The sequence below is a fragment of the Charadrius vociferus genome, unplaced genomic scaffold (genome assembly GCF_000708025.1).
Source record: "Charadrius vociferus isolate BGI_N301 unplaced genomic scaffold, ASM70802v2 scaffold3, whole genome shotgun sequence".
Lineage (NCBI taxonomy): Eukaryota > Metazoa > Chordata > Aves > Charadriiformes > Charadriidae > Charadrius > Charadrius vociferus.
Genome location: NW_009647748.1, coordinates 1,009,647 through 1,021,707, shown reverse-complemented (window position 1 = coordinate 1,021,707; position 12,061 = coordinate 1,009,647). Strand labels below are relative to the sequence as shown.

At 47.8% G+C, this 12,061-nt stretch overlaps 1 protein-coding gene across 1 annotated transcript; it reads left to right on the top strand.

Moving 5' to 3' along the window:
* The first annotated feature begins 213 nt into the window (after positions 1-213).
* Positions 214-5,915, top strand: EFCAB9 (EF-hand calcium binding domain 9). The gene is made up of 6 exons (XM_009882087.1): positions 214-256; positions 1,076-1,219; positions 2,687-2,862; positions 3,743-3,919; positions 5,527-5,718; positions 5,898-5,915. Exons 1-6 carry the CDS (start codon positions 214-216, stop codon positions 5,913-5,915), a joined length of 750 nt encoding a protein of 249 aa, XP_009880389.1.
* The last annotated feature ends 6,146 nt before the right edge of the window (positions 5,916-12,061 follow it).

Sequence of the window (12,061 nt, the reverse complement as noted above, 5' to 3'; positions counted from 1 at the left end):
CTCAGCCATTTGAATTCTTCCCGCCCATTTCTTGCATAAAGCTCACAGGTGTCAAACCAAGTCAGCAAAATGGTTAATTACCTATCTATGAGTTACTTATTCTTACTATTTCTCAAGTGATAAATAAGAGAAAGAGAATATAAACTCCAGAAATGCAAAAAACCTTGTAAATCTGCCCCAAGCTCCTGGGAGCACCCCTGATCCTGTAGACAGATGGTCACGAGCATCACCATTGCACCAACCGCGGCCGCTCAGAGTGAGCGCGGTCCCCAGGAGCAGTAGGCGTTAGCAGAGCTGAGCTCTCGCTCAGCGTTACGACCCAAGGAGAAGAAACTGCTGACCTGACTGCAAGACTACATACAGCCCCGTGTTTTAAATGTTGAGTTACAGAGAGTCTGTCAACCAAAGTAAGCCAGTGGAATTTGATTTTATTAGTGTTATTCCTGGTCTAGGTTAGGAGTGAGGAATAAAGAGTACTTCCAATGGTTACTGTTGTGCTGGACTGGACTCATTCTGGGTTGGAAGAGGAATGGGTAATAAACACTTTATATAAACCTAAGAGTGGTTCAGCTTCCTAACAGCTAACTTGAAAAAGAAATCGGGCGTTCAAAAGCAGCCACCTCTGAGCTACAGCTCCTGGACATGTCACACAGGACACTGTCAGGTCCTGGAAACCAGAAACGTCAAAGCCCTGGCTAAGGGGAAGGGCGAAGCCCTGCAGGGGCTGCTACGTAGGACCCATGCAATGCGCTTCGGGGTACCACTTGTCTGAGGCTGAGATTTGCATTGCAGTCTAAAATAAATCCTCACGTCTGTGCTATCTTGCACATTTTAATCAGATTTAATGCTCTTGAGCGTTGTAAGAACAATTTCTGTCACTTGACTTTAGAACGTATTATCCTTTAATGCTGAATGGAAGGGGAGCCTTTGCCTCCACATCTGGGGCGAATTCTTCAAAATGTGGAAAAGGCATGAAAGGCGTGGGATGGAGGTGACTTCTGGTTCTCGGGCAGAATTTTCCTTCTGTGAGGGGTCATTGCAATGGTGCAAATTCCGTTTTGCTGATCTTCCACAGCCAGCCGAGACGAAGCCGAAATCTGGGTGTTTTCTGCAGCATCGTGTTTAGATGAAATGTACTGCTTGTTGCCAGTAAGAAATGCCGCGGCACTGGTACAGTCTGTCCAGCTCCTGGATGTTCATCGAAATAATTACCTGAAGAGTAAGTACTTCGAAAAACAAGATTGGCATTAATGCTCTAAAATTACAGCCCCTGTGTAGTGTTTTGAAAAGAGATACAGAGAACACTACATCGCTTAGGATTTAAAACCAGAGATCGCAGACATTACAAATACTGCACTTCAGATGTTACAACAAATGCAGCACTCTGTAATACTAATTAACTAGCAGCTTGGTTAGCACAAATGCTTGGCAATACCCCAAAAAGCTTGCAGATACAGCATGTCTCACCATGTCCTCCCTGCTCTGTCGTGCCCCGGCTGCTCTGGAAGGTTGCATGGCCTGACTGCTCCTGCATCGCCTTCTGAAAGATGTACGGCTCAGGGGACCATGCAGAGCCGCTGAGACGCATTTTGAACTCGCATCGAAGATACTGCTTTCCCCTTCCCCTTTCCATTGCCTCCTTTCCCTGTTTGTGAGGCAGAAAAGGTCCGAGAGCCTACGAAACCTGTTTGATTTTACAGGATTATCATCCTCTGGACCACAGCAGCACGCGAAGCCCCCAGGTCGGTGCTTGTTAGTGCTGTACAACCACCGTAGCCAGGTCCCGGCACAACGAGCAGATCCTCGATGTAGGAAAAACCCAGGCCAGCGAGGACGAGATCTTTACAGCTGTGCAAGCAAGATGCCAGGAACACGGGGCAAGAGGGGATTTCTGGCTCGCTGAAGCTAATTCCTTAGTACAGCAGCAACCTCATCGTGTAATCCTTTCCATAAACCGACCGTGCGCCGTGTCAGAAAGCAGGTGGGTTTCTTGCCAATAGCGTCCTCCACATGAGGCTGTTTCCAACTCCCCCTCCGTGGGTTTGCAGCTTCCCCACCTCCCGCCTGCAGTTCTTCAGTCTACTGCCATGTTTTTGCAACCCCCACCTCGATGCTCCAGCTCGAGTGACGCCTCTTCCCATGGATTTACCCCACTGGCAGAGATTTAATGGTAGCAGGATCAGACCAGGCTGCAGACTTTTTTTTTTTTTTTTAGCAGGGGCTGTTTGTCCCCTGTGTTCACGCTTGGGGGAGTTTGAGGGAAATGTTGGATCAGGAGGTTTGGCTCCTCTGCACTGGAAAAGATTAAATAGGACTAAAAAGAATTGCTAGTCGATCATGAGCTAAAAGTGGCACCTCCAAAAGAAAAATGGGTTCTTTTTCCAATGTTTCTGGTTTGTTGGAAAAGTCCTTTTTTCCTCCAGGAGTGGGGTGGGAGAGAAGAGAGAGAGAGAATTATAAGCACTTTAACACTGCCTTCTGTGCAGAAATCACATATGCCTCTTTCATAAATCACGCCATCTTATTAATACTGTCTGTTAATTCTGAACAGTATCTCGTCTGCTACTGTGTTTTAATTGCCTGTGCAACTTGTCTGGGAGCAGTGGGCATTTAAAATAAAATAAATCCTGCTAATTATTGCTCTCAGCTTTGTGCAGACGATGCCTGAGAGCTCGCTGTTTTCCAGATCTGCAGTTTTATTGCTTTCTCTGTTACGTGACCGACCTGACTAAGGACCAGATCATGCTGCTGTTTGACACGCTGGACCAAAACGTGAGGGGGAGGATTTGCTTTAATGAGTTCTACATGGTGGTGCGCATCGTGCCGTCCCACGAGGTGCATACCCTGCAGATCCTGCAGTCGGTACAGGGACATCTGCACCATCCAACACCACTGTAAAGGGAATCAGCTCACTGGAGCTGATCTTCACTCACAGAATGCAAGGGATGGAGAGGGTCTCTGGGTCTATGCTGCTGCATAGGAAAGGAAAGCAGGGAAACAGGCAGTCCCCCTGTTAATACCAAACCTTCCTCCTCTGGGATAAATCCACCCATGAACCTTTTACAAGGTAGGAACCATCTAAACACTCCTCCCAGCTCAGGCTGTTCATCGTAATTCTCCAAAAAACAAGCCCTTGGCTGCGTCTACCTGTGTGGAAGAGAGCAGAGAATCCATTTTCACCCATCAGTTCTTGCTAGTTTGTAGGTGCCCTTCTTCGGCCTCCCCAGCGTCACCCACAGCCTGCACTGGGAGAGACTGGTGCCTTTTCAGGGAAAAGCAGCGAGGACAGCAGGCTGCGGTGAGGGAGAGGGGTGGTGAAGCCAGGGTTGCCCCCAGAGCTCAACCCTGCTGTTGGACATGCCCTGCAGCTCCGCTCTGGACCAGACACCCAGCCAAGGACCAGCGCTCGGGGGAGGAAGAAGAGGAGCCAGCCATGGGACGTAGCCCTGCAAGTCATTCGGCACACGGGAGGGACGGGAAAGGGCCTCACAAAGCAGCCGTGGAGCTTGGCTGGCTGTCGGTGCTCTCCCCGGCACAGCCCGCATCCCGCCGGCAGCAGCCGCGCGTTCCCGCCTGGCTCCACAGCAGGAAGCATCAGGATTTTGGTATTTCCTGCGGGCGCGACTAGCAGGAGGTCACCTTTATTCTCTGGATGCGAGCACCCGTTGGTATTCCACATATTCTCTCCAAGCAGGAAATTGGTGCTTATCATCTGTTTCTAAACCTTTCTGCCCCGAAACAGAACCGTCTCAAAAAGCAGTTCACCCACCAGCAGGCGGGATGCGCCTTGCAACGGCTGGACGTAGATACGGGTAATAGGACAGATTTTAATGAGTTTGAAGCCACAAGCTTTCTCTTCAGCATTCAGAAAGAACAACTTAAGAAGATATTCAAGGACTTTGATATTTCTGGAAATGAGGTAAAATTAGAGAAATTACAGTCCAAAGAGAGGTGATGAAAATACCCCTTAATTCAAAATTAACCTTTGGGATGAATTTTGCGCTGCAGCCCACAGCCAATTCTCACTCAAGCCTGAGTTTTCCTGTTGACTTCAGGAGTGGGGCTTTGGTGACTTACCGCATGGTCTAAATTGCAAATGCCTTGATGGTAAGATTGCAACAGGAAGAAATAATTTTGGGGGGGTAAACCGGGCATATTCCTCTGTCTGAGGAGACTCTAATGGGAGGAGGTGGGCAGGACTGGCAGACGGTGCCTTTAGCAAAGCCATTTTCCTCCGAGTTCACTTGTGGCTTCTCATTCTTTTCCAAGCTCTCTGCAGCCCGTTCTCTGAGCTGCCGGCCAGGGGGTACCGCGGTGGGGTACGCTCAGACTTGAAACTCCTTCCAGAAACATTGCAAGCGCCGTACCTTGGCTTATGCCTGTGCCATGGAGATGCCGATGCCAGGTAAGAGCCCCAGGGGAATCTCTCTTCTCTGATGGATCCCTCATGCTGACCTTAAACCAGCTCCAGGTTCCAAGGAGAGTCCGTAGGGATCTCACCCGTCCCTGCCCCATGGTGGGGAGCTGCTCCCTGCAACCAGAAAGGGAACAAAGCCGGTACCAGCACCTCCCCTCCAGCTCCACGTTTACACACTTCTCCCTGCGGAGGAGCAGACACACGTCCCTTGCCAATTGGCTTTTGCCACCACTGCACCTTTGTCTCTGTCTGGTGACCGGCGCTCTTTCACATCCCTCCCTGCTCTGAAGTACTCTCTGATTAACGACCACCCACAGCTCCAATGGTCGGGAACCGGTCATTAATAGACTGTAGACATCTCTTATGTCTGTCACAGCTTCACACCGTCCTTGTGACTGCAGCATCTCGGCATGCTCCAGGAGCACATGTAACAAGACAGCCCTCGGTAACTGAGGCAGATCCCTTCTCCTTCCTTTCCCTTCTGCTGCTAGGTTCCCGAGTTATTGTTTTTATTGATAATTCCCCTCCTCTCTGTTCCACCACCAGTATCCTCTTCAATTATTTGTTACCAGCAGCTGTAGCATCTCTCCTGTCTCCCTGCAGGGCTCGCAGCCCGTTTCCTCGGGGGTTTAGCGGCGCAGGGAGGTATCAAAGCCTCCGTCCCGCTCGGGGCCTGCAGACAGTTCTCTAATGCCTTTGGAGTAGTTTCCTGCAATAAGCCGTTTCAGCCCCGAGTCGCGCTGATCCCCTCCTTTCATCTGGAGGCTCCCTGATTAAAAGGCCACTTTGAGCAGGAGCAGCCCGGCTGCGATACAGCCGTGAAGGCACCCCGCTCCCCCCATCCACCCCGTAACCCCAGCTGTTGTGCATCGCTCCAACATCTGCAAGTCATTACAAACAGCAAACAAACAGCCATGTGCCAAGGAGGTGCCCTATTAGCCTGTAACATGTTTGGGATGAGCCAGAGGCAATCCCGAGTCTGTCGGGAAACTAGAGCAAGGTGGAGAAGGGGACGAGCGCCCGGACTCGGGGTCTTTCTCTGAAATAACTGTTTCCATTGGGCAAGGCTGCCTTGCTCCGCCGGGGATCTGTCTCCTCTCCAAAACCAGCAGCTGAACTATGGGGAATTCAAGATGCTTGCAGTCTTCTGCATTGACAAACAACAACGAAAAGAGAAGTGGACAGGAATAGCCTCCCAGCAGGAGCAGCGACCTCCGAAGAGACTAACAAGAACCCTTTACGCAGCTGGGGACGACACAGCCTCGCTTCTCTGCCCCCGGGGCTCAGCTTACAACTGCCAGGTAGATGTACCAAATGCGGAGAAAATTAATAAATTGAAGTGCTGCAGAAAAGCGATTGCCTCTTCTGTTTTCTCCACTGCACGTTGCCACGGCTCTGCCAAGGTGAGCCTGGGAGACTGGCGTCCGAGGAGGAGGAAGGACTGATGCAACGTGGACTTCAGCCTCACACCTCTCCCCAGGATGAAGCCTGGTGGTAGCGTTACCTCCTCCCGGGCACCGCAATAGCTGTGTCCTCCTGGTGTTTTAGACACAGCCTCTTCCCATCCCCTACGTTCCCCACTGGGGAAGCCGGCGCCCTCCTCCCCAGCGCTGCCGGTTTGCCAGGGTCGGATGCACGCAAAGCAAGACTGGTTTGAAATGGGGCAGACTGGTCTGCGAGGCCGGAGCTGCTGATGGCGGCAGCTCCCCGCTCCGCATCCCCCGCCTGCGCGCTCCGGGCTGGGGCAGCTCCCTGCATCCCCGCTGCTGCGCTCCCCAGGAACAGCCCAACGACAGGAAACGCTGTTTGCTTTGTTAACGAAACCACCTAATTAAGTCCATGTGGAGAGAAAGCAAGAGAGGCAGTTTAATTCCTCTTGCTAAATATTGACTGTTTACCCTTTGGGCACAGCGACTCGGTGAATTTATTTCCCCCTCTCACCTTACACACGGGGCACCACATCCAAACTCGATGCCATTAGAGAGCTTCCCTAACGAAGCCGTGTGGCTGCAGCATAAGGGACTAATTAGAATAGAAAATTCCAGTCTCCGAGTGCCGCCACTGACCTCCCTTGAAGTGAGGTTTCGGCACGCCTCTAAGGTGGCATCCCACCTCCCAGACCTTTGCAACTGCTCCGAGTCCAGAGAAAATAAACTACACGGCTGAAATCCCAACTTTCTGGGATTATTCAGGGAAAGGGAGAACACAACGAACCACTCTTTGCAGAGCTCAGGGCCTTTTCCATAAGTTACCCTGATATTTTTAGCCCGGATTTGGAGGGACCAGCCACCTTGAGCTTTCCAGCTAGATGCTCCCTCCAGCATCCCGGGTGACTGGAGTTTCTGCACCCACCGGGGCCGTTACCGCAACGTATGCGGCAGCAGAATCAGGTCTGCAGTTAAAGACCGTTTCCCTTCGTGCTGTCCCTGGACCCCCACACTGGGTATTGACACAGCACCGGTCTGCAGGAGCACAGACCGAGCGGGATGGGAGCGTTGGCTAAACTGGGATGCAGCTTTCGCCAGCAGAAAGCAACTGGGAGTTTGGCAGGGGGCCAGGAGCGAGGGTCCAACATCCACCGTAGGGCAGAAACCCCACACTACTCGCGACACATCATGTGATGTCATATAGTGAGATATAGGTCAATGAAATATGAATATAGGCACAATACAACCATTAATTATGTGTTCATTAGGAACAGAAACACTGTAATCTATATAACATAGCTCTATAAATCCTACGTAGTCTTCTCCTCCAACCTCCAGACTAGAGTGTTTCAGTTGGAAGGGACCTACAACAATCATGCAGTCCAACTGCCTGGGCAACGCAGGGCTGACCAAGCTAAAGCGTGTTATTAAGGGCATTGTCCAAGTGCCTCTTAAACACTGACGGGCTCAGGGCATCGACCACCTCTTGAGGGAGCCTGTTCCAGTGTGTGACCACCTTCTCAGTAAAGAAATGCTTCCGATGTCCAGTCTAAACCTCCCCTGGCACAGCTTTCCACCATTCCCACGTGTCATAGAATTGTCTAGGTTGGAAGAGACCCTTGGGATCATCGAGTCCAACCATCTACCCTACTCTACAAAGTTCTCCCCTACACCATATCCCCCAACACCACATCTAAACGGCTCTTAAACACATCCAGGGATGGAGACTCAACCACCTCCCTGGGCAGCCTGTTCCAATGCCCGACCACTCTTTCTGTGAAAAATTCTTTCCTTATGTTCAGTCTAAATCTACCCGTGAAAAATTCTTTCCTAATGTTCAGTCTAAATCTACCCTGTTGGAGCTTGAAGCCCTTCCCTCTCGTTCTGTCATTAATTACCTGTGAGAAGAGACCAGCACCAACCTCTCTGGTCCTGTCTCTGGGCGCCAGGGAGAGCAGCACCTCCCTCTCCACCCTACAGCTCGGACGCTGTAGGGTGTGAAGCAGCACTTGATTTCACTGCCTGTAGCAGCGAATGAGAAAATTTCAACTCTTGGGGGCACTTTTGACCAAGAATCCACATCCTTTTGGGGTTTTGCTTAGCTCAAGAGTCAGCCCGGAGTTCCCCAGCCCATTTCATACACCAAAAGGTGCTACAGCTGCAGAGCAAAGACGGTGTGGTGTGGGTATGCGCACACACAACAACGTGAGACGGACATCCCTCTTACTGCTTGGCAAGAGACCACACTTTGGTCAACGAGCAGATGGGTAAAGAAAGATCACCCGTAGTTTTATAATCCTGGCGTTTGAAGACATCAGCTCTGAGAAATTCTCTGTCCTTGCTGGGAGAGGTGGAAGCAGGGTTGTCTCATGGGTCAGAAGAACCGGCTTCAAACACGCCTTGGCACCTGGTATTTTACACATACACACGCACACACAAATATATATATATAAAAGAGATTATATATACTCACACATAAAAAAGGACTATATATATATGGGGAAAATTTAAAAAGTTCCACGCACGTCACATGCTTATTTGTTTTTAGCTCACATCATAAATTCTACCATGAAATTATCCTAAGATAAATTTAAAAAAAAAAAAAAAAAAAAAAGGAAATGTTTAGCTGGGATAACATTAAACCAAAGTGGCCTACAAAAAAATTATTCCTACTCCTGTGATACATTAGGTAGTTAATCAGGACTATAAAAAATGGTGACCTGAATTAAGACAACATGTCAGTTAATGTAATTATAGGATAATTACACAGATCCGTTATGTCACACTGTTCACTGAGGAGCCTGAAGCACATCTGCAGACAGCGGGAGCCGGGAACAGAGGAGGTTCACGCTGGATGTCACAGCGCATCTCCAGGTCCTGCGTTCTCCACACACTGTGCACCTTATTTGCAAGAAAACAACCTTGTCACACCCCAAATTTATTACCAAAAAGTGTCTCTAGGGTGTCAGACTGGTAATCAAAAATTTGCGGAGCTCCAGCTCAGAATCAAAAGCCCTACTGGAGAAATTTAAAAAGAGAAACAACACTGAGTTTATTTCTTAAGGCATGGCCTTTCCAGGATTACTTTTATTTTTTAAATGCAGGGGAGGGAAAAGTTTTTCTTTTTTGTTCTAAATACAGGAAATTTTGTACAACATTTCCAATAGAAGTTCACGACGGTTTGCTCTCAATGGTAAAAGATCTTCCCTAGGTTAAAAAAAAAAAAAAAATCACATAATTTAACAGTCTAAAGACAACCTAGTTGTGCTTTTGGATTTAAAAATATGTGCACACACTACTGCGATATGTCAACCAAGAAACAGAGGTACAACGTAAAAATACATAATGCATTTTAAAAAATTACCTGATGTTCACAGCATCTTTATATTGGGCTAGAACTCTTCATTGCCTGAAGGAGCCAGGAAGGGGAAAAAAAAAAAAGTTAAAAAGCGTGTTTCAAACAACTGGTATATTTGATTCTAAAAGATTTCATAGAAATTACAGGGGGAAGAAAAGGTCGCGTCACTGGAATCCCCTCGTCCTTGTTTCACTGCGTGTTGGAGCTGTGTATTTTCTGTGTCAGTACCAAATCTAGCACCGTATCCTCTGGAATACAGATGCTCCTTACGTGGCGCACACAAACAAATCGCATACAAAAAGTTTTACCATAAAAATGAAGATATTTATTCAAGAAGTACAAATTTGATGGTACCAGCCATCTTTGAAAGCCATTACCATGAGGCAGAGAGGACACAAACCGAAGTCTCTTGCTCAGAGCATATGAAAGCAGTGTCTTACAAATTGCCAGCTAATGCAGTCATTTCAATCATTGCTCAAAAGCCGCCTCCGCTTTTTAAACATTCCCTGGACTTAAGAGAGGCACAAATAGGGTTTTTAATACAAGACCAGTTAGTTATTTTAATAAAGCCATCAGCTAAAATTTATTGTTTTAAATTTCCTTAAATTGTCTCCAGCCTTTGACTGGATTCCAATTTCCTAAAGAAAAAAGGGACTTGGGAACGAGCAGGTGCAGAATTGTTTTGGAGCTCAAGATGAACTAAAAGTTTTAAGGCAGGAGTCAGGATTTTAAGTTCTCTAGTTGCCCCATGGCTCTGATCAAATGGTCTTCATCTGTAAAATATACAAATACAGAGTTCTACTGGAGAAATACCCAACAAGTGGTCCTGCTGTGAGGGCAGGAACATACTTCTTCACAGAGAGTCCAGTGGACACGGTTATTACAAGTCTCAAAGTCCATGGTAAGAAGCCCGCTGGTTAAAACATCTCCAACTATTTGACTTTTGTAGGCTCAGTGGCATGTATCTCCCTTGGAAGGAGAGCTATAGCTCCATCTCCTATGAACAAGAGCAACACACACGCGGCTACGGAGCATCTAAGCGGATGAAATATGGAAGAGGAGAGCCATTTGCAGAACAGAGCAATCAAAACCACTTTATGAAAAGGAAAAGTCTTAAAGCAGGCAGACTTGTATATACAGTCATTAACCAACAGAAGTGTTTGTAGCTGCAGATATAATAGCAGGACATTCATCTTCTTCGGGAGAAGACAGAAGCGCGGTGGCTGGAAAGTTTGAACTCAAAGGCTCCCTAGATGAGTTAACTCGCAAGGCAGACCACCAACATCTAGTGGGTTTAAAGCAGATTTTGTTTTTCTTGCAGAAAAAAGTTGCAGAACACATGAAGCTCACCGTCCGTCCCCTCCCCCCCAAAAGCAAGTTTCCAAAAACGCCTTTCTCAAATACCTCTACACCCTGCTCCGGGAGAGCACACGCTGCCCAAGAGCTGCCAGCCATCATCTGGGAGGGGGTGAGAATTACAGGGGCAGTGGCGAAGGGCAAAGGGAAAAAAAAAACAGCCCCTTTTTCTAACAGAGACTACTTTCATTTCAACATAACAGGATCTGAGCAGCGCGGTGAAAAAGCCAACACAAATCTTTTTTTTTTTTTTTTTTTTTAAATGTAAACATTCTCTGCATAAGGTGCAGGGTCTTGGATGTATTCACAGCGACATAGAAAAGAGTTTGTAAAATATAGATTAAGAGTCAGAAATGTAGCTACCACTTACGCTTCTGAAGAAGATAGAAATGGAGAAAGGTACAGCATTCAATTCGTCAACACTTACACGGCTAAAATGCTTTCAAAACTCCATGGCTAAAAGCACCCAACCATTGTAACAAACTAAGATAGGTTTTTTTAATAGTTTTTCAAAAGTTTTTACATTATTTACTAACAACGGATATATACGTGGAAGCATGTCATACTACAGCGGTATTTTCCCAACCGGCCATCTGCTTTGCCGAGGTTACGCACGTCGCCATGTGTTGCCTTGTGGCTCCGATGAACCCCTCTTTCCTCTCCTCCCCAAAGCAACTTCGGAACTCTCTGCGAAAGGCAAAGAGGAGCTGGGTTTTGTTTGGTTGCTCCTGGAGTGAGGGTTTTGTTGTTGTTACTACTTTCAACATTAGGAGTCTATTAAAAAACGCAACTTACACAACACTGCTGACTCTCATCATTTAGTTTTCCAAAAGGTTTCCCAGACCCAAAGAATCAAAGGCTTTCAGAAAACTATAAAAAAAGTTCTTGCAGTGCAGCTATTTCCAAGCTGCGATTTCTGCAGAGGACACCACTAAACTGGGATGCACAAAGAGCCAAGGCAGTCAATGACTTTTAGGAGCTGGATGCTCTGAAGGAGCAGTTGTCACTTGGTTTTGGAAGACGACCTTCTGCAGCGCACCGAGCAACGTACCTACAGCATCTGCAGCTTTGCTGGAGCTCCCTCACCCTGCAGACTACGTGTTCATGCCTCTCTGCCCTTCAAGCTGTTCAGGAGTGTGGACTTTCACTACGTTATTACTTCTGGGTCAGGCAGAAGCAACAATAAAATGTATAAAAATCTGAACCACATCAAACAGACCTGTCACTAACATGGTAAAAAATGTTATCTACTGGCCACAGCCAGAGCTTATCTACTGGTTCATAACCAGAGCTAATGAGGAATGACACAAAGGGCAGAAGGGTCTAACAAAGTAAAAAAATCTTACTCCTCACTTGTCTGTTTTGCAGTTCATGGCAGTTTGGCGTTAAAAAAACCCCTGTTGCATCGCTTCACCTACATCCAGGACACCCCACGGTGTGGGGCAGGACACCAGCTGCCGTGCCAAAACCCAGCCCAGGCCGTGCTGCCAACGGCACCGAGCC